The 24,356-nt window shown below is 35.8% G+C and overlaps 1 protein-coding gene across 2 annotated transcripts in view; it reads right to left on the bottom strand.

The window, feature by feature from the left end:
- The window catches only part of LOC136033812 (piezo-type mechanosensitive ion channel component-like), a gene marked incomplete at its 3' end in the record, with an annotated part of 265,796 nt that overhangs the window by 199,400 nt on the left and 42,040 nt on the right, over window positions 1-24,356 (bottom strand). For both annotated transcript variants that reach the window (XM_065714725.1, XM_065714726.1), the window contains 2 exon segments: window positions 4,287-4,520; window positions 22,038-22,215. In XM_065714725.1, the coding sequence (XP_065570797.1) occupies window positions 4,287-4,520; window positions 22,038-22,215 (412 nt within the window).

Genomic DNA, 24,356 nt, shown 5'->3' with positions numbered 1-24,356 from the left:
ATAATAAATTACTAATCTCCTCGCTTTCCTTTCTTGTAGGATATTGATGCTTTTGTTCGGTTATACAAACTTTAAAAATTACAATCAAACTAATTTGATCCTTAAACAACAATAAACATCGATTGTGCTCCTATGGAAGCTGAGGAAATTTCCAGGAGATGTTGCTATTTTAATGTTAGTAAGCAATTTTTGGCAATTTTTGCAAATTCAAGTTCGTTTTTACTGTATCAATCAGTAAACATAAACCCAGTGCAATGTCGCTTCAATTACTAGACAAATATTTCCTCAAGGAGGGCACTCTTCAAGACTACCACCCTACAACGCTATTTGTATTAAGGTGAAAGTTGCTAAATTCATTGCAATGTTAACTTTACTATGCTATAAAAAGAGATCTTGCTCCCTGACCCGACATGTCGGCAAAATGAATTTTTGCACCAGTGATCTTTGAAAAAAGATCTAAAATTGTGCTGGTTTGTTTCTTCTGTTTTAATCCCCAGGAAACAGAAAACAAATCTCAGTTGATTCCTGTCAGCTTTTTCTGAAAAAGGTCTGGAGCGTAAAAAATGGAATAATTAAAAAAATTGGACTTTTATTATTTGAAAATAATGCTTTAAAATCAATTGGCCTGACTGAAAACTTTGATTTTTTAAATTTATACCTTCAAGAATATTTGTTTTACATTTTGGTGTCTTTCAAGTAATGAATAGAAGCGAAGTCAAAATTAACTTAAAATTCTAGTTATTTTTTCTTTTCTGTATTCCAAACTTTTTAGCTTTCTAATCCAAATTGTTAATTTTTTTGTTTCTGCTGTTTTACATAACCCCACTTTCTCCTCCCCGCCTGAAAACATACCTGAGGCTAGGACAGGTTAATTCCTGTGTTGCCAAGTTGGGCTCTTTCCTACCAATTGGGCTATAGAAATCTCACATTTGTGGAACAAGTGACTAAATGCCCGTGGGCTGGGATTTTGAGCTAAAATGTTTTAAATCTCGCCGATTTTGGGCTAGAAACTGATTTTTTTGGCCCCCTCCCCCGAAAAAAAACATGTTTGACACTATTTTGGCATTTATGGGCTATCATTTTTTCTTGTATTCGACGTGATCATCTCTTACTAGGTTGCAAGCTACCGCTGCAATCCGTAAAACCATGATAACAATGTCCACATTCAAATAGACCTACACCGACGCTTTAGATTTTCTATCTATATGTATTTTCTATCTATATGTATTGCATAATCATGGGTACAATGACAGATCTTAATATTTCAGTGACTCTAGGCTAAAGTCCGTTCCTTATTATAATTGCTTACTATAAAATTTTAATTGGATGTGACTGGAGAAATCGTGGACGTGGGACGGGGGTTGGTTGCCCTCCAATCACTTTCAACTACTAAAACGAGCATTAGCCCATTCCATTTTCAAGTTTCACGTTTCTACGAAAACTCCTTCGATACGAAATGCCCTTATCTAAGACAGCTTTGATATTTAGTCGTTATTATATTATAAATTTGGTTTATATTTGGCCAATCTGGTTATATTAATTTGATTTATACTATAATTTGGTTATATGTAGTATATATTAAACTTTTAAATAATCTTACAGTCATCATCTCTGAACCGATATTTACTTTAACCAATATAGAGGTGCAAACTAATTAAGCAAACACAAAAAGAAAAAAAGTGTGACAAGAACGAAAAAATTGTAAAACTAGACCTACGTCGCCTGAGCAACGTAAACGCTGAAGTTGTCAGCCTATCGAAGCTTTTAAAACGTTATATTCAAAGAAGAACGCGATCAGTAATCACATGATCAAAGGCTATTCCTCACCGTTGAAAAAACAACAATAACAAAAGAATATCGAAAGAAGGGACTAAATTGACTTTGCAGCCAGTTGAACTTTATCTTTTTCAGTCGTAAAAATCGTGACGAATCAAGACTTGGAACATTATCTTATATAGTCTGGTTGGTATTATAAAGCTATCCGTAACTTTTCAGGGTCAAAATACAATAGATGACACTCTATTAATTATTACGAAACTGTCTCGTTGTTTTACATTATCGTTTGTACCCGTTGCGTAAACACTTAATTCTAGGTTACAGTGAGTATGGGTAGGCTACACCAACTAGCAAAAGTTACAAACCCCTCGTCACTAAAGATGATTATAGCCTAACAGACGACTTAGCACAGAAACTAACTCGGTCTTAGCATCAAATACACAGGAAACAAATAATAGGTACACCAAATAGCAAAATTTGCAAACCCCTCACTGCCGAAAATGATTATGAGCTAACAGCCGACCTTTCCTTACAAGTCCCTTACATGTCTCACAATTGGTATCGGCTTATTTTTGGTTTCGGTGTGTACCCTACTACTGAAGTTGTGAACCCCTTGAAACTTTCAAACTAGTATATCTCGCGAAGAAATTTTTGTACCTTAAAATGGATGACATATACTTTGATCAGCCCATCAAGAGCTATCGATTACCGTCGGAAAAAAAATATATCTGTCTTAGTTCAAAAGTTGATTTTTTTTGCTGTAGGCCAAGTTTCTAGCATCACCACTTAGAAAGGAGCAAAGGATAAGCTCCAATTTCTTTAGCAATGACAGAACTTTTAAAGTTTAAGAGGTACATCTGATAACATTTCTCTACCTCAATCCCAAGTCCGAAAAAACAAATTATAAACCCAGCCAAAATCACGGCAGCACTTTCGGACCCGTGGGAAAATGCCACTTTTTTGCTTCTGTAATTTTTTCTATTTATAACTCAAAGAAGATATATTGGCTGTGAGGCCGGGTAACTGCCGCATATATTTAACACTTATAGATTTTAGTCCATCTTCAATTTGAAAGTGGTGCCTGCCTGCTTGCCTGCTAGAACGGAGCTTTCCACTCGAAAGCAAAAACATGGTTTGATGAAACGAAAGCTTGGCTGCACAACTTCAGATACTCTTTTCAGACATAGGCTACATAACTCCATTTCACTTCGCACACCATAGGCTCTGGCTTGTAGACAAGCAAAAACCATCCTTTTTGGCCCCAGGCAAGAGTTCTGCGGAGCCTTCCAAAATGTAATGCCATATTCATCAATCCGGCCTGAGTTCCACACTTTCCGTAAAAATCGCACAGGTTAGAACCTTACCAGTTTCCAGGAATAAGCCGACATCGACGGTATAGGAAAAAAAACGGGACAAAGCCAAAGTGTTGCTCTCGCAACACAATGAATGGGAAAAGTACCTTGCATGGCAAACACTAGCTTAGAGGAACAGCTAACAGGTTGTTCGAACAGTCAATGTACACGAAATATCTATGGACACTAAAAAAGTGTGATAAGAACGAAAAAACTTTCGGCTTTTTGTCGGATAAAATTTAAATTATTATCGAAGTATTATTATCTTGTAATTTCTAATTCAATTTCTAATATGAATGTTGGCCATGATCAAGTGCGTTCCTAGACCTCTTCATTCCATTGTTCATAGGACAGAAACGTTCCTGGAGAATTATTAATAAAAAAATGTCAGTTGTCTCACGGCTTTGTTGTCTACTATTAATTGAAAATTTATGGCTGCTCAACGGAAAAGATATTATACTTCCGCTTAACTTATAGTCCTCACTCGTGGAAATCCAGGCTAGCTGCGGCAATCAAAAATAATTCGAGAGATTTTTTTTCCTTTTTGAAACGTATTTACAGCTTTATTTTGTTTCTTATTCTCTTCTTATGCATTTCCTTCTCAAATTATCGAAAAATTTTGGCAATTTCACTACACGTGTATTTGATTTACCGTTGATGATCCCCCCTCCCACACAGAAATTCAAAGCCAACGACATTGAATAGAAAAAGACTTTACATATCTTGTATTTTATTACAACACTATGTTGCTTCTTACTGTTTTTGAACATACTTCCTACTATATTGTATTTTTTTGTGGAAAGTGAATTTAAAATTTAGCATTACTAACCCCCACCCCCTGTCTAAAAACTTGAACGATGGGTGAGTTTTTCCATTTGGTTTTTAGAAGAAAAATTTCGCTTTATTAGGTTATCTTATATCTGCTCGACACTTCTCTTTTGCCTTCTTTTTTATTATGTGACCGGATGGTTATTGTCGACAAAACGAGTGATTCTATTTCAGCGTCTCGACTTTGTCGTTGTCATCTAAGAGGATGTCCCAGTAAAACGGTTAAATTAACCTTAATATAAAGAAACAAATATATTGAACGGTCCTTGGTGTAGTGTTATTTAAGCCTCTACCTTTCTTTTTTGGCTTCAAATTGGCTTGTTTACTTACCATCATCATTAAAGTAGTACCTACATACGATGATCGGATAACAAACTTAATCATTGACATCAAGGGTCCAATTAACTGTCCCATGAGTCCAACATCTTCCTCTTCTTGGGAATCTGTGATTTCGTCATCAAAATCAGATTCAGATTCACCGTTTCGGTTTTCCCCAAGTACCGCGTCGTTCTCTGAAGAGTTTATGTTGCCCTGTTCATTATTTTTCCCTTTATTTTCATCGTCCTGAAAGGCAAATGTCCGAAATTAATGTATATTCAGGATACAGAGTTGAATTTCTAGTATTTCCTATCCACAACAAAGGGACACAGCAAATAGTAAAGGACAGAAAAGTAAAAATTCCTTATAATTTCATTACGCAAAAAAAATGATAGAAAATGATAATGAAATAAATGAATAATAGGGGGTTGGAGAGGTCAGGGTGCAAGAATAGATTTCAAATAAACATTAAGAAAACTAGGTGTCCTTTAAATTAATAATAAAAGAGGACGAAGAATCACTTTAGGTAATGAGGAAACTGACCAATGGGTAGTTTCATTGGATGTTGGGTAGCTTCAGAATAAAAAATTAAAAACCATAAATATTTTAATTGCAGGTTAAAAATACGCTGAAATGATACAAATATATTTCTTCTATCTAGCAAGAGGGTACTAGGAGCCTCATTAGTGACCGTGGTCAACTAATGCTCCAAATATTTCTGTTTTGAGTCATTACACCATTTTTGAGTAAAATGCAAAAGAAAAACAAAAGATAGGTTCTATATTTCTTGTATTTTTAATAATTAATTTTAAAGCAGACTATTATGTTTCCGTGAGTCTTGCAGAAATAAATTGTTATGAGCAATTTCGTCTTGCTTTCCCTTATATATATATATATATATATATGTATATATATATATATATATATATATATATATATATATATATATATATATATATATATATATATATATATAGCTGATGGGGTGGCGCTTCGCGCCACCCCAACACCTAGTTGGTGGGGCGCTTCGCGCCCTCCCAAGCCCCCCCGCGCGCGTAAGTCGTTACGCGCCATATTAGTTACGCGCCATTGTAGCTGTGTCCCTGTGTCCCACCTGTGAATAGAGACAGATATAAATATATATTTTTAACTACGTAAAACATGCGAATATACAACATTCTTCGCTGTCCCATTGTCTGTGCATATAAATAGCATTTATATTCCCTGTGTCCCGGTCGTCATTTGTGTCCTGGTGTCCCAGTTTGTAATTTCTCTTTGAGTGTCCCGGTCGTCATTTATATTCCCTGTGTCCCAGTGTCCCGGTCGTCATTTGTGTCCCGGTGTCCCGGTCTGTAATTTCTATTCAAACAATCCCTGTGTCTCAGTCGTCAATTATATATCCCGCCTGTGCCCCCGGCGTCCCCGTTGTAGTTGTGTCCCTGTGTCCCGGTCGTCATTTATATTTCCGGTCGTGATTTGTGTCCGGGTGTCCCAGTCTCTAATTTTTTCTTTGAGGTTCCCGGTCGTCATTTATATTCCCTCTGTGTTGGTCGTCATTTGTGTCCCGGTCCGTAATTTATCTTTGAGTGTTTTTTCTTTTTAGTATTTTTAGTTTTTTACATTTTTTCAGTTTTTTTTCTTCTTTATTTTTCAGCGTCACTATGAAGTACATATCGCCGAACCTTTGTTTTTTAACTTAAATCTGGTAGGAATTGATGACCTTATCCAAGTCAAAATCCCAAACCCAATCATCATCGCTATCATTTTCAGTTTTGATTTGTTTTGACTCTCGCTTTCCAGGTGGATTTTCATCTAACTGCGCGGTTTTGGCGTTCTTTAGCCGCAAGCCTGTTTTCTTGCTGTTCTTGTGATTCCTCGGCACGTTTTTTTTTCTTACTTTCTCTATCAGCTGCAAGCCTGTTTTCTTGCTGTTCTTGTGATTCCTCGGCACGCTTTCTTTTCTTACTTTCTCTATCAGCAGCAAGTTTTTTGGCATAGACTCTTTGAGCAGCTTCCTCGGCTGTTGCTATTGTAGGTTCTTCAGTCATTTTACAATTAAACATTTTTCCGTGAACGCATGTCTTAAATATCTTTAATGACGTCCCCGTCATGGCAAAAATGACGACAACTAACTTCATGACGTCAGTCGACACAGAAACATGACGTCACCTGACAGACAGGCAAACAGACAGACAACTTATTTTTATATATATAGATATATACTAGCTGTTGGGGTGGCGCAAAGCGCCACCCCAACACGTAGTTGGCGGGGGCACTTCACAGCACCCCCCAAGCCCCCCCGCGCGCGTAAGTCGCTACGTGCCATATTAGTTACGCGCCATTGTAGTTGTGTCCCTGTGTCCCACCTGTGAATATAGATAGATATATATATGTTTTTAACTACGTAAAACTTGCGAATATACAACATTCTTCGATGTCCCATTGTCTGTGCATATAAATAGATAGTCAGGTTTACCGACTCTTGAACATGCAACATAAAATTGTCCATAGGAAAAACAATCCGTATTCAGATCTATACCTCATTATTCTAATTGATTGCCCTTGAGCTTTGCTGATGGTGATTGCTAATCGAACATTCCCTGTGTCCCCGTCGTCATTTATATATCCCCCTGTGCCCCCAGCATCCCCGTTGTATTTGTGTCCCTGTGTCCCGGTCGTCATTTATATTCCCAGTATCCCGGTCGTCATTTGTGTCCCAGTGTCCCAGTCTGTAATTTCTCTTTGAGCGTCCCGGTCGTCATTTGTGTCCTGGGGTCCCGGTCTGTAATTTATATCTCCCGGTCGTTATTTGTGTCCCAGTGTCCCAGTCTGTAATTTCTCTTTGAGTGACCCGGTCGTCATTTATATTCCCTGTGTCCCGGTTTTTAGTTTTCTTTTTCTCCTTTATTTTTCAGTTTTTTTCCTTTTTTTAGTTTTTCTTTCTTTTTTAGTTTTTAGTTTTTTTGGATTTTTTTGTTTTTTTATTAGTTTTTTTTTCTTTTTAGTTTTTTTTTGTAGTTTTTAACTTTTTTTTTAGTTTTTTTCTTTTTTAGTTTTTTACCTTTTTTTTAGTTTTTTTTTTTAGTTTTTTAGTTTTTTAGTATTTTCTTTTTTGTTTTTTTTTGTAGTTTATATATATATATATATATATATATATATATACTAGCTGTTGGGGTGGCGCTTCGCGCCACCCCAACACCTAGTTGGTGGGGGCGCTTCGCGCCCCCCCCAAGCCCCCCCGCGCGCGTAAGTCGTTACGCGCCATAATAGTTACGCGCCATTGTAGTTGTGTCCCTATGTCCCACCTGTGAATATAGATATATATATATATATATGGTTTTAACTACGTAAAACTTGCGAATATACAACATTCTTTGCTGTCCCATTGTCTTTGCATATAAATAGATTGTCAGGTTATCCCCCTGTTTCCCCCGGTGTCCCCGTTGTAGTTGTGTCCCTGTGTCCCGGTCGTCATTTATATTCCCTGTGTCCCGGGTCCCGGTCATCATTTGTATCCCGGTGTCCCGGTCTGTATATACATTCGTTTTTTAGTTTTGTTTTTCTCCTTTATTTTTTTCCTTTTTTTTTCTTTTTTAGCTTATTTAGATTTTTAGATTTTTTAGTTTTTTTTATTAGTTTTTAGTTTTTATTTCTTTTTAGTTTTTTTGTCCCGGTCGTCATTTATATCCCCCTGTTTCCCCCGGTGTCCCCGTTGTAGTTGTGTCCCTGTGTCCCGGTCGTTATTTATATTCCCTGTGTCCCGGTCGTCATTTGTATCCCGGTGTACCGGTCTGTATATACATTCGTTTTTTAGTTTTGTTTTTCTCCTTTATTTTTTTCCTTTTTTTTTCTTTTTTAGTTTATTTAGATTTTTAGATTTTTTAGTTTTTTTATTAGTTTTTAGTTTTTTTTTCTTTTTAGTTTTTTTGTAGTTTTTACCTTCTTTTTAGTTTTGTTAATTTTTTTTTTTACTTGTGTCCTGGTCGTCATTTATACTCCCTGTGTCCCGGTGCTTTGTTGATTGCTAATCGAACATTCCTTTTGTCCTGGTCGCTTTCTCTTTGAGTGTCGTCATTTATTTTTTTCTTTTTTAGTTCTTTTAGTTTTTACCTTTTTTAGTTTTTTTTTAGTTTTTAGTTTTTTTAGTTTTTTACCTTTTTTTAGTTTTTTTAGTTTTTTAGCTTTTTTATTTTTTTTATTAGTTTTTAGTTTTTTTGTAGTTTTTGCCTTTTTTTTTAGTTTTTTGTCCTGGTCGCTTTCTCTTTGAGTGTCGTCATTTATTAGTTTTTTCCTTTTTTTTTTTAGTTTTTTATTGGTTTTTACCTTTATTTTAGCTTATTTTTCAGTTTTTTCCTTTTTTTTAGTTTTTTTTTATTTTTTATTTTTTTTAGTTTTTTACCTTTTTTTAGTTTTTTTAGTTTTTTTAGTTTTTTAGCTTTTTTACTTTTTTTATTAGTTTTTAGTTTTTTTTTGTAGTTTTTGCCTTTTTTTAGTTTTTTCAGTTTTTTTTTTAGTTTTTTATTGGTTTTTACCTTTATAGTTTTTTTAGTTTTTTAGCTTTTTTATTTTTTTTATTAGTTTTTAGTTTTTTTTGTAGTTTTTGCCTTTTTTTAGTTTTTTCAGTTTTGACGTCACCTAATCCAGTTTTTTCAGGTGACGTCACCTGACACATCCATCCACACATCCATCCATCCATCCATCCACAGACAACTTATTTTTATATATATAGATATATATATATATATATATATATATATATATATATATATATATATATATATATATATATATATATATATATATATATATATATATATATATATATATATAATAGCTGTTGGGGTGGCGCGAAGCGCCACCCCAACACCTAGTTGGTGGGGCGCTTCGCGCCCCCCCAAGCCCCCCCGCGCGCGTAAGTCGTTACGCGCCATATTAGTTACGCGCCATTGTAGTTGTGTCCCTGTGTCCCACCTGTGAATAGAGATAGATATAAATATATGTTTTTAACTACGTAAAACATGTGAATATACAACATTCTTCGCTGTCCCATTGTGTGTGCATATAAATATATTGTCAGGTTTACTGACTCTTGAACATGCAACATATAATTGTCCATGGGAAAAACAATCCGTATTCAGATCTATACCTCATTATTCAAATGGTGTGTCCCTGTGTCCCGGTCGTCATTTATATTCCCTGTGTCCCGGTCGTCATTTGTGTCCCGGTGTCCCAGTTGGTAATTTTTCTTTGAGTGTCCCGGTCGTCATTTATATTCCCTGTGTCCCGGTGTCCCGGTTGTCATTTGTGTCCCGGTGTCCCGGTCTGTAATTTCTATTCGAACAATCCCTGTGTCCCGGTCGTCATTTATATATCCCGCCTGTGCCCCCGGCGTCCCCGTTGTAGTTGTGTCCCTGTGTCCCGGTCGTCATTTATGTTCCCTGTGTCCCGGTCGTGATTTGTGTCCGGGTGGCCCAGTCTGTAATTTCTCTTTGAGGTTCCCGGTCGTCACTTATATTCCCTCTGTCTCGGTCGTCATTTGTGTCCCGGTCTGTAATTTCTCTTTGAGTGTTTTTTCTTTTTAGTTTTTTTTTTAGTTTTTTACCTTTTTTCTTTTTTCAGTTTTCTTTTTCTTCTTTATTTTTCAGCGTCACTATGAAGTACATATCGACGAACCTTTGTTTTCTTAACTTAAATCTGGTAGGCATTGATGACCTTATCCAAGTCAAAATCCCAAACCCAATCATCATTGCTATCATTTTCAGTTTTGATATGTTTTGACTCTCGCTGTCCAGGTGGATTTTCATCTAACTGCGCGGTTTTGCGTTCAAATACCGTTAATGACGTCACCGTCAAAGCAAAAATGACGACAACTAATTTCATGACGTCAGTCAACACAGGAACATGACGTCACCTGATCCACAGACAGACAGACAGACAACTTATTTTTATATATATAGATAGATAGATAGATATAAAAATAAGTTGTCTGTCTGTGTGTCTGTCTGTCAGGTGACGTCATGTTTCTGTGTCGACTGACGTCATAAAGTTAGTTGTCGTCATTTTTGCTGTGACGGTGACGTCATTAAAGATATTTAATCATGAAGTTAGTTGTCGTCATTTTTGCTATGACGGTGACGTCATTAAAGATATTTAAGACATATATGTTCACGTAAAAATCTATTAATGTTTAAGTTTAAAATGACTGATGAACTTACAATGGCAAAAGCAGATGAAGATGCTCAAAGAATCTATGCAAAAAAACTTGCTGCTGATAGAGAAAGTCAGAAAAGAAAGCGTGCCGAGGAATCAAAAGAACAGCAAGGAAACAGGCTTGAGGCTGATAGAGTAAGAAAGAACAGAAAGCGTGCCGAGGAATCAAAAGAACAGCAAGGAAACAGGCTTGAGGCTGATAGAGAAAGAAAGAACAGAAAGCGTGCCGAGGAACTACCAGAGCAACGCGAAAGCAGACTTGCTGCTAAAAGAGAAAGTGAAAAAAGAAGGCGTGCCGAGGAATCACAAGAACAGCAAGAAATCAGGCTTGCTGCTGATAGAGAAAGTAAGAAAAGAAAGCGTGCCGAAGAATCAGAGCAACCTGAAAGTTATCGCCTGGCATTCAGGTACAGCCCAGTCGATGATTATCGCTTGAGTAGATGTGTTCAAATCGGGACAATGTCTGAAATTTGTCCCTATTGCATGGCCTTGAAATTCAATGGTGAAACAATGGGAATGTGTTGCGCCTCAGGAAAAGTTAAACTTCCTCTATTGGCTGCACCACCAGAGCCATTGAAGACTTTCCTTACTGGAACTACGTCAGAATCTAAGCGTTTTTTGTCAAAAATCAGAAAATACAGCTCATGTTTCCAAATGACGTCGTTCGGAGCCCAAATCGAAAATCAAGATCAATTTATGCCTACTTTCAAAGTAAAAGGGCAAATTTATCATAGAGCAGGGTCCCTTCTGCCATTCTCAGGCGAGAATCATAAATTTTTACAATTGTACTTCATCAGTGATAGAAATTCTGAATTGAATGCACGTTGCGAAATTTCTCCCAACGTTGAAAGGACAATCGTTTCCCAATTGCAACATCTTTTCCACGAAAATAACAATTTAGTGCGTCTGTTCAAAACAGCCATCGATTTGATGCCTACTGATACGCATAAAATTGTTATTTCTGCTGATAAAACGCCTCCTGGCCAACATGTGCGTAGATACAATGCTCCAACTATCGACGAAGTGGCAATCGTTATGGTCGGTGATCAGTTTTTACCTCGAGATATTATTCTTCATAAGCGAAACGCTCAGTTGTTAAGAATTGCTGAAACTCATCGATGCTACGATGCCCTACAATATTCTATCATTTTTTGGGATGGAGCCGACGGCTATCACTTTAATATTAAATTGATGAATCCAGCCACTAACAAAGAAATGAATTAGAAAGGCAGTGCAATGCATTATTATTCCTATAGACTACGTGTCCGATTGCAAAACGATGACTCTGGTCAAACATTTTCAGATCAATTGCTGGCAATTGGAAACGGAAAGCTCCCAGTAGACTCAATTTCAGGACGTATACAACTGCCTGCTGATTTCTGTAATTTAGTGACGTCCAAAAATGAATTGATTGAAAAAGTATTTCCGAATATTCTAAAAAATTATAAAAATAATAAATGGCTAAGTGAAAGAGCGATTCTCGCACCCAAAAATATAGACGTCCACGAAATCAACAATATTGTTTTGACCAAGATTCGAGACCAGGCAGTCCTTTACAAGTCAGTCGACACAGTTTTGGAACCAAATGAATCGGTTAATTATCAATCTGAATTTTGAAATTCCATAGATCCTTCAGGGTTTCCACCACACGTGATACAACTAAAAATAGGCGTACCAATAATAATTTTAAGAAATATCAACCCACCAAAGCTTTGCAATGGCACGCGACTTGCCGTAAAAAAAAACAATGGAAAACCTAATAGAGGCCACAATCTTGACAGGGCCTTTTGAGGGTGAGGCTGTTCTTATTCCTCGCATTCCCATGATTCCAACGGATCTGCCTTTTCAATTTAAAAGATTGCAATTCCCAATTCGATTAGCATTTGCGATCACCATTAACAAAGCTCAAGGTCAATCATTAGAAAAATGTGGTATAGATCTTAATACTGATTGTTTTTCCCATGGACAAGTGTACGTTGCATGTTCGAGGGTCAGTAAACCTGACAATCTATTTATATGCAGCGACAATTGGACAGCGAAGAATGTTGTATATTCGCAAGTTTTACGCAGTTAAATTGTATTATATCTATCTATCTATCTATCTATCTATATAAAAACGAGTTGTGTGTATGCATGTTTGTTTTTTTGTAAAAAGAGCGTTTGCATATGACGTCATTATTAGTACATACGGCTTTGTATATGCACAGACAATGGGAAAGCCAAGTATGTTGTATATTCGCAATTTTTACGTAGTTTGAAACACATATATAAATCTATCTATATTCACAGGTGGGACACAGGGACACAACTACAATGGCGCGTAACCAACAGCTAGTATATATATATATATATATATATATATATATATATATATATATATATATATATATATATATATATATATATATATATATATATATATATATATATATATATATATATATATATATATATATATATATATATATATATATATACATATATATATATATATATATATATATATATATATATATATATATATATATATATATATATATATAAATGTATATATATATATTATATATATATATATATATATATATATATATATATATATATATATATATATATATATATATGTATATATATATATGTATATATATATATATATATATATATATATATATATATATATATATATATATATATACATATATATATACATATATATATATATATATATATATATATATATATATATATATATATATATATATATATATATATATATATATATATATATATATATATATATATATATATATATATATATGTATATTTATATATATATATATATATATATATATATATATATATATATATATATATATATATATATATATATATATATATATATCTTCTATATATATAAAAATAAGTTGTCTGTCTGTGTGTCTGTCTGTCAGGTGACGTCATGTTTCTGTGTCGACTGACGTCATGAAGTTAGTTGTCGTCATTTTTGCTATGACGGTGACGTCATTAACGGTATTGAAGACATTTGTTCACGGAAAAATGTTTAATAGTAAAATGACTGAAGAACCTACAATGGCAACAGCCGAAGAAGCTGCTCAAAGAATTTATGCCAAAAAACTTGCTGCTGATAGAGAAAGTAAGAAAAGAAAGCGTTCCGAGGAATCACAAGAACAGCAAGAAAACAGGCTTGCAGCTGATAGAGAAAGTAAGAAAAGAAAGCGTGCCGGGGAATCACAAGAACAGCAAGAAAACAGGCTTGCGGCTAAAGAACGCAAAACCGCGCAGTTAGATGAAAATCCACCTGGACAGCGAGAGTCAAAACATATCAAAACTGAAAATGATAGCGATGATGATTGGGTTTGGGATTTTGACTTGGATAATGTCATCAATGCTTACCAGATTTAAGTTAAAAAAACAAAGGTTCGTCGATATGTATTTCATAGTGACGCTGAAAAATAAAGAAGAAAAAGAAAACTGAAAAAAGAAAAAAGGTAAAAAACTCAAAGAGAAATTACAGACCGGGACACAAATGACGACCGAGACAGAGGGAATATAAGTGACGACCAGGAACCTCAAAGAGAAATTACAGACTGGGACACCCGGACGCAAATCACGACCGGGACACAGGGAATATAAATGTTGACCGGGACACAGGGACACAACTACAACGGGGACGCCGGGGGCACAGGCGGGATATATAAATGACGACCGGGACACAGGGATTGTTCGAATAGAAATTACAGACTGGGACACCGGGACACAAATGACGACCGGGACACAGGGAATATAAATGACGACCGGGACACTCAAAGAGAAATTACAAACTGGGACACCGGGACACAAATGACGACCGGGACACAGGGTATATAAATGACGACCGGGACACAGGGACACATCATTAGAATAATGAGGTATAGATCTGAATACGGATTGTTTTTCCCATGGACAATTATATGCATGTTCAAGAGTCAGTAAACCTGACAATCTATTTATATCCACAGACAATGGGACAGCGAAGAATGTTGTATATTCGCATGTTTTACGTAGTTAAAAACATATATTTATATCTATCTCTATTCACAGGTGGGACACAGGGACACAACTACAATGGCGTTTAACTAATATGGCGCGTAACGACTTACGCGCGCGGGGGGGCTTGGGGGGGCGCGAAGCGCCCCACCAACTAGGTGTTGGGGTGCCGCGAAGCGCCACTCCAACAGCTAGTATATATATATATATATATATATATATATATATATATATATATATATATATATATATATATATATATATATAATATAATATAATATAAGTTTTTATATATATAAGTTTTATAATATAAAATATTATATATTATATATTATACTATAAATATTATGCTATATATATTATATTATACTATAATATAAGTTTTAATGTAATATATATATATATATATATATATATATATATATATATATATATATATATATATATATATATATATATATATATAAGTTTTTATACTATATATATTTAGCTTTTTAGTTTTTTTGGCTTTTTTCTTTTTAGTTTTTTTTGTAGTTTTTACCTTTTTTAGTTTTTTTATTTTTTTTTTTTTTTAGTTTTTTTTTCTCCTTTATTTTTCAGTTTTTTTCCTTTTTTTAGTTTTTTTTTCTTTTTCAGTTTTTAGTTTTTTTATTAGTTTTTAGTTTTTTCTTTTTAGTTTTTTTAGTTTTTTGTTTTTTCAGTTTTTAGTTTTTTTTCGCTTTTTTTTTTAGTTTTTCTTAGTTTTTTAGCTTTTTTAGTTATTTAAGTAGTTTTTACCTGTTTTTTAGTTTTTTTTTCTTCTTTAGTTTTTTTCTTCTTTTGTATTAATGCTAAAGCCAAGGTTCGAACCTGGAACCTCTCGGACCTAGAGGTTCTATATATATATATATATATATATATATATATATATATATATATATATATATATATATATATATATATATATATATATATATATATATGAGCCAATGTATGTGAAAACCTTGGACGTTTTCAGAGATATTAAGAGGATTTGGAGGAGACATTCAAAAATATTCCCGAGACCTCGATCCCTTTATAATTCAAAAAGTACAAAAGTCAGTACTTCTTATTCCTTATAGTGCAAAAGCCCTTTTCCTTCCCTAAACCACCTTTCAATGACAAATACTAAATATCTTTTGTCAGAGCGGTTTTAAATTTACTGAAAGATCAAATTAAGGTTTAAGCAAGCTTTAGATTTGGAAAAGTGCATCAGCAGTAGTCCTAATAATTAAAACTTTAAATTTCCAATCAAATGAGCCCTCTCTGAAGTTTATACGAGTATTCCATCTGTAAGGACCATACATGCCCCCAGGGAATAGCTTAGAACACCTTCCCCATGCCTTGGAGGTTGTGTTGCCACCAGTGTTTTGTTATCTGACCTTTGAAATATTTTTAACATAATGGCTATCTCAAAATTTTTATCTGATATATCTAGAGAAAAAGTCACGGGTGGGGAGGCAGTTGCCCTCCGATCACTTTTAACTCTTAAAAAAGGGACTAGAATTTACTATTTCCGAAGTTCTATTTGAAGTGCCTCTGGAAAAAAAATGGATAATAAAACATTAAACCCTTATGGCCTTTATTATAGGCAACGCAGTAGCGTTGCCTCTGAAATCCATATTAGATGCCAAGTCTAAACATCTTGTTCAAAGGAGAGGATACTAGACGATGAGTCACCTATCCTCCCTGCTTGAAAATACCTCCCACAAAAAATGAAATCTTTGTCCGCAAGAACTAAGAAATGAGAGTTTGGGTACTCCCTCTCCCCAAAAAGACCCAAATTTAACCTTTAATACGTTCTATATAATAGCTCATCATTTCTTATGGACTTTAGTTGCGTTTGGGGAAGAATGCAATATTCTGTGGTGGCATATACTCTGAAACTTGGAGGAGATTTATATACCTTTTAGACGTTTTTAAGTCAATTAGCTACTCTGTAGTTCTCACTTGATAACATTTCACCCTGTTAGAGCCGAAATTTTTACCTTGCACTACAAAATGACAGAATTAGCCTCTTAGAAGGGTAGGAATTAGCATTTCCTGTGGAACAATTCCCTTAACTATTATAAGAAAGTACCAAAGCATTAGATTTGCGTCCCCTCCTGATATTCTATGACTACTACTCCGATATGACTGTCCCTGGGGAAAGAAAGAACAACGAAAGTAGTTAATGCAATAATATCTTTAGATGGCCCTCTGACGACGAAACAAAACGACTCCCCTCAGGGCTTTTACAGGTCTAAACACGAACGGCAAGTATCCGATGGGTGTGCGATGCTCCAAGCGCTCATCCATACAGTGATATATCTGAGATGAAATAAACCGGTTCACATAATTGTGGAATTTAAAGGTATTTTGGCAGGGTTTTAACGCATTTTATAATAAGAACAGAATTTTAATGAATCAAAAGTGCCAAGTCTGATACCCTTTTTTCTGATGACGCACGCAATAAAGTAAACTGGCAAACTTATGGTCATCCATTTCCCACCTCCAGGGGTTCCAAAAACCACCTTAATCCCAACTTTGTCCTCCCTTTTTGCCCTAGTTGCTCGAGTGTTTTCCAATAAAATAGCAACACTAAGGAGGATACAGGAACACGTACAACAAACACATAGACTCACACACAGAAGCATAAGAAGACAGACAGAGAGATGGGGAAACGCAAAGTTAGACACACAGGCACATAAAGAGAGAGAGAGAGAGAGGGGGGGGAGAGAGAGAGGGAGGGAGGGAGAGAGAGAGAGCAAGAGAGAGAGAGAGATAGAGAGAGAGTGAGGGAGGTAAAAAACACTCACACACACAAAGACAGGAAAACCCTAGTCAGACACACAAATACGGAGAGAGATAGACGAAAACACACATAACAACTCAAAGTCAAACATACAAACAAAGAAAAGTAGACACAAAGAAAGGCAAGCACACAGTTAGACACACTGGCATGAGAGAGAGAGAGAGAGAGAGAGAGAGAAAAAAAACACAAACAAACACACACAGTCAGAAACACAAGCACACAAAGACAGACACGGATACAGGCAAACACATAGCCAGACAAACAGGCACGGATAGAAACAAAAACACAAATACAAACACACAGAGTCACAGACATAAATACAAAATTCAGACACTAAAACAGACAAGCACACGGGCATGGAGGAAGGGAGACAAAACACACATAAGCACCCAGAGTCAAAACATCATAGATAGACACAGAGAAAGGCGAACAAACAGTCAGAAACACCAGCACAGAAATTGAGAGAGACGAGAAAACACACAAATATACAGAATAAAAAAAAAGGCAGACACAGAGACAAGCAAATACATATTCAGAGATACAGGCACATACACAGAGAAAGAGAGAGACAGAGAGAGAGAGAGAGAGAGAGACAGAGCAAGAGAGAGAGAGAAAGGTTAAGAAAAAACAGAGATAAAGAAAAAGATAGAGAGAGGAAAAAGAGATACAGAGAGAGAGAGAGGCAAAATCGGACAAATATATTCAAATCTGTCTTTGTTTGTAAGACAAACAGAGAAAGAGAAACAAACAGTCCAACACACAACGACGGAGAGAGATATAGAGACAATGACACACAAAAACACACATAGAGATAGAAAAATGGGTTTATTAATATAAATAAACAAAAAAAAACAAGCAAACAGCCCGAAGCATAGTCTGACAAACAAACACGAAAAGAAGACACAGAGACAGGCAGAAACAAGGTCAAACGTATAGACATGGACAAAGAGAGACAAAAGCACAAAGAGCCATAAAAACAAAAACACAAGGACAGACACAGAGAAAGGCAAAGACACATTCAAACCCACAAGCACTCAGAGATAAGGACAAAAAACACAAAAACACACTGAGTCAGACACATAAACACACAAAAAGAGAGACAGAGACATGCAAACACATAGTCAGACACACAGGCACGGAGAGAGAGAGAGAGACAATAAACACGCACGAATACACAGAGTCGGACACACAAACACGCAAGGAAGGACAAAGAGACAGATAAACACAAAGTTAGAGAGAGAGAGAGAGAGAAAAAAAAGAGAGAGAGAAAAAGAGAGAGAGAGAGAATTAGAGACAAAAACATACAAAGTCAGCCAACAAACACGCAAATGAAGACACTGAGATAGAAAAACACACAGACATGGAGAAAGACAGACAAAAAACACACAAAAACACACATGAGTTAAACAAAAAAGACAGAAAAAGAGAATTAGAAACACTGGTACGGAGAGAGAGAGAGAAAGAGATAGATAGAGAGAGAGAGAGAGAGAGAGAGAGAGAGCACACACAAACAAAAAAGTCAGATACACAAAGACAGAGACAGGAAAACACACAGTCACAGACACAAGTACGGACAAAGAGAGCCAAAAATACAAACAAACACGCAGAATCTGACGCAAAAACACAAAAAGAGTGATACAGAGACACACAAAGACAGATAAAGAGACAGGCAAATATGCAATCAGGCGAAGAGGCACGGTGAGAGAGAGAGAGAGAAAACAAACCCAAATTCACAAAATCAGGCTCACAAACAGACAAAGTCAGACACACAAACTGACACAGAGTAATACACACAAACAGACACATACAGATACAAACACAGGCAAACACAGAGTCAGACAAACACAAGCACGGAGAGAGAGAAGAATAACACACACACAACCACAAGGAGTCAGACACAGAGACACATAAAGACAGACACAGAGACAGGAAACCATACAGTCAGTCATACAGCCACTGAAAGAGAGAGATAAAAGGACAAACAAAAACACGAAGAGTAAGACTAAAAGCACATAAAGACAGAGACAGGCAAACGCACAGTCACACACACAGGCACAGACAAAGACAGAGTCAGACACAGAGACACACAAATGAAGACACTGAGACAGGCAAATACACAGCCATGGTGAAAGAGAAACAAAAGACACACATAAACACACAGAGTAAAACACAAAAAAGACAGGCACAGAGACAGGCACACAAACAGTAAGACATATAGGCACAGAGAGAGAGAGAGAGAGAAAAACAGAGAGAGAGATAGAGAGAGAGGAAGAGAGATAAATAGGAAGTAAGATAGAGAGAATGAAAGAAAGGGAGAGGGAAAGAGAGAGCGATAGTGATAGAGAGAGATAGACACACAAATTCATACAGTCAGACACACAAAGACAGACAAAAAACAGGGAAACATGCAGTAAGACACACATGCACGGAGAGAGAGATAGAGAGACAAAAAAAACAAATACACACAACACAAAAAAAGACAGTCAAACACATAGGCATGGACTAGGATTGAAAAAAAAACACACAAAAACACAGTCAGTAACACAAACATACAAGGACTGACACAGAGACAGGCAAATACACATGCAGAGACACAAGTATTGAGAGAAAGAGAGAAAAAAACACACAGAGTTAGACACACCAACACAAAAATATACACTCATAAACAGGCAAACACACAGTCAGACACACAGGCACAGAAAGTGAGAGAGATAAAAACAAACAAACAAACACACAGACACTGAAACAGAAGTAAAACACAAAAAATAGACACAGAAACAGACAAACACACAGTGAAAAAACACAAGCCTAGAGAGAAAAGATAGAGAGAGAGAGATAGAAAGCAAACACAAACGTACAGAGTCAAACAAATAAACACGCAAAGACAAACCAAGAAGAAGGCAGACGCAGAGTCAGAAACACTGGCAAAGAAAGAGCTAGAGAAAGCACACAAACAAACTCTCAGAGTCATTTACATGAATCGACACTGACACAGAAAAACACACAGTCAGACACACAGGCATGAAGAGAGAGAGAGAGAGAGAGAGAGAGAGAGAGAGAGAGAGAAAAAAAAACACATAAACAAACACACAGAATCAGACCTGTGAATGAAGACACTGAGACAAAAAAAACAGACCGGTATGGAGAAAAGGAGAAAAAACACATACAGAGTCAAACACAAAAATTCAGACACAAAGACCGGCAATCACACAGCCAGACACATAGGCATGAAGAGAGAAAGAGATAGAGAGAGAGAGAGAGAGAGAGAGAGAGAGAGAGAGAGAGAGAGAGAGAGAGAGAGAGAGAGAGAGAGAGAGAGAGAGAGAGAGAGAGAGATAGAGAGAGAGAGATAGGGAGATAGAGAGAGAGAGGGGGGAGAACACAAACAAACACACAGTGTCAGACATACAGACAACGACAAAGACACAGGCAAACACGCAATCAGACACGCAGGCACAGAGAGACAGAGTCTGAAAAGAAGTCACAAAAACAAACACACAGAAGAACAGACACAGACACATGCAAAAAGACAGAAAGAGAGGGAGGAAGACAAAAAGCACACACAAACACACACAGTCAAAACCACAAATACACAATCACAGACACTGAGACAGGCAAAGACACAGTCAGAGACTCTCTCTCTCTCTCTCTCTTACTCTCTCTCTCTTTCTCCCTGTTTCTCTCCTTTGTCTCTCTCCTCTCTCTCTCCCCCTCTATCTCCTTTTCTCTCTGTTTCTCCTCTCTAGCTCTTTCTTTGTCTGTGCGTCTAACTTTGTATTCGTCTATCTTTGTGACTGTCTTTGTGAGTTTATGTGTCTGACACTATTTGTTTGTTTGTGTTTGCGTGTCTCAGCTTCGGTATTTCTATTTTTGGGGGGAATAGTCAAACAACCCGGGTTAAAAAACAAAGACAAAATGGGGGAGGGATTTTGGGAGCCCCTAGAATTGGGAAATAGATTACCATAGCTTTTCTCTAAAAAATGCAATAGTAATTAATTCATTGGGGACAAAAGTTCACTGGTTTACTTTATCCAAGTACGTGACATAAGGAAAAAGGGGTAGCGGACTTGTCACTTTTGATTCATTAAAATTCAGTTCTTTTTATAAAATGCGTTTAAGTCCCGCCAAAATACATTAAAATTCCAGACTTTTTAAAACGGTTTATTTAGTCCCGGATGTATCAATGCATGGATGACCGCTTGAGGTGTTCCATATCAAACGGGTACTTGCCGTTCGTGTTTGGACCTGTAGAAGTCCCGAGGGATGGTTTGGTATCGCTTTCAGAGGACCCTCTGAAGATATTTTTGCAATAAGTACTAACAACAATAACAAACAAACAAACTAGTACTCGTGAAAATTCACAATTTTGTGTTTATGCACAAAGCTACTTAGAAACTCCAAGGTAGGGTTCGTTGAAGTCCTGACTAAGATGGCATAATTTGATCTTCAGGATCAATCTCTGACTAGAGTGTGTTTTCTCCCTTTTTTCACTTTTATCCCTCTTAGTTCTACACAATTTTATTTTAAGACTGTAACATTTTTTTTAATTTTAAAATTAGTCAATTTTACATATTTGAAATCATCATGAAACGAGATTTTTTTCCAAACTTTTATTGTTATCAAAAGTTCGGTTTTTAGGGTTTCGGTTAATATGGAGACTTATCCTTCCAACAGCTTGTTACCGCAAATTGACTTACCTCTTTCTCCTGCCTTGGAAGAAAAGCCATAGAAGAAAACTGTGTTACCAGATACAGAAAGTAAAGGACCAATGGAACCAGCCAAGAAGTCGTAGGAAGGGAAGGATTCCAATTGACATACCGTGGGTCCGCTATTTGGGAGCAATTAGATAAGTGATAAGCTTCAAATCCAAGGATCCTTAGGGAAAAAATTTAGCCTTGAGTTCATAAATAATAATTTTTGTATGAAATGAGCTAAAAATGCAGGAATAAAGGAGAAAGTGTGAAATTTATAAATAGTTTAAAATTCGAACACTGTGTATTCTTAGCGTTCAAAGAAAAAGTCTAAATTTTGCTGCGCTAAATACAGGAATTCAAGATGTTGCTTCTGCACTTTTAAATTGAAAACGAAGAATTTTACTTGACTTAAAAATCAAAAATAGACTTTTGCACATAAGATTCCTTATTAGAAAAACCAAATTCCAATAACCATTTTACAAGAGTGATCAGCCTTTTCTTTTTAGATCTTCATTATGTAGTCTTTTTACCATCAATAAAAATTAAAGCCATTATCATAGAGAACCAAGGCAACTCTCCTTCAATCTCTTATATTCTTGTCCAGTGTATTCCAGCAATTTATAAATAATTTTTTTAAATAGCTAAAAATAATTTTACATACGAATTAAAGAGCAACATTAGGACTTAAAACTGACAGAAATTATTTCATCCATGTGGTGGATTGTCCCCTTCTCCAACCCCTTCCTCCCTCGTTACGCTAAAGTTTCCAAGTGCTTTAAAATACTTCTTCTTCCTATTCACTGACTCTCTTGCTTGAACAATTGTTCATGAATATTTAGGACAAGGTTTAGCATAAAAAGTGGGGGATACGGAGGGGACAGCCTCCCTCTTTCACGGAATTATTTCTATTCTTTTTTGGTTTTGAACGTCGTTCTTTACTTTCATTTGAAAAATATTATTGTTTATTTTTTTAATTTCTGGTCGTTCTCACTAGCATGCTGAGGATTACCATGAATACAAGTAAGGCTTCCACCCTTCTTATATAACTTTAGTGCACAATAACTGGGGCACTTTGAGGACAAGAGTTCATTTTGTGTATTTACCTTTTGAAATAAGATGCAACTATCTAAGATAAACTATCCTGTTCACAATACTTGAGAACTTCCAACTTTTCAGGCTTGATGGTACCCTGTTTAAGGGTTCAATAGGTATATATATCTTATCTCTTAAACGAGCAATAATTGCGCATTTACTTATGTATTTTTTCTCAAAAAGGGCTAAAAGTTATTTTTGTGTTGTTTTTTTTTTGAAAAGTAGCATCCTGGGATTCTCTGTCCTATAAAGAAAAGAACTATCTGAAAAAACAATTAATATCGGTCACGAGTTTAAGAACATTCGTTAAGAGTCTTAGCCTAGGAAAAAAAACTCACGGGCTGATATCATATTTATGAGCATGTTTCATGTGAATATACCGCATAATTTCTCCCCACCCCAGAGTGATCGTATCGTTTTTAGTATCTATGACACAGGAAATATTAAAAGAGAAACATAGCTAAATATAAAATATCAAGTGTAATGTGTCTATTTACAAATGGCGTCTTCAGCAATTTAGTAGTGCTTAAAGGACAAATGAATAACCTAGACCATCGAGTGTGACAAAACTAATCGTAGCAGCTAAGGTAAAGGGTATTGACAAAATGTCTGAAGTGATGATAAAAGAAAATGAAAAAAAAAAGAAATATATGTTTAGAATACTGGCGGCACCGAAAATTATAACGAGTCAAATTGAAAGTGAGCAATAAAGAAATATACGATGACATGACATTTGACAATAAGAGCAGAACGAAATAAAAATTACAGTGAATAAAAAAGAAATATGTGGTTAGAAGAAAAGTGGCAGCAAGAGTGCCAAGTGACAGCGAGAAACAGAGCGTGTCAAAAATATTTCAGAAAATTGACAAGCTGGGATTTTTCGGTATGCAAAAAAGATCATATAAAAAGCGATCAAATAGATCATGAGCTTGAGAAAATTTGTTTAGAGCTCTGATTTTGGAAAAAAAATCATGCGAGTGCCGTTATATTTATGAACGAAATTCGAGTGACTAAATTACTTCATTCCCCCCCCCCCTCCCAGGAGTGATCATATTGTTTTTATATATATGAGCCATAGAATATTGCAAAAGCATAATATCTAAGAATAAAATACTAAGTGCGATGAGTATATTTAAAAAAGGCGTTTTAAGACGTTTTATAATGCCTAGACGAATTTGGATCTGGATAGCTGAAGTTGCAATCATGACAAAGTTCCTCTGATGGTCAAGT

This window comes from Artemia franciscana, chromosome 12 (genome assembly GCF_032884065.1).
Source record: "Artemia franciscana chromosome 12, ASM3288406v1, whole genome shotgun sequence".
In the NCBI taxonomy this organism is placed as follows: Eukaryota; Metazoa; Arthropoda; class Branchiopoda; order Anostraca; family Artemiidae; genus Artemia; species Artemia franciscana.
The sequence above is the reverse complement of the archived record's forward strand: the minus strand, read 5'-3'. Positions and strand labels throughout refer to the sequence as shown.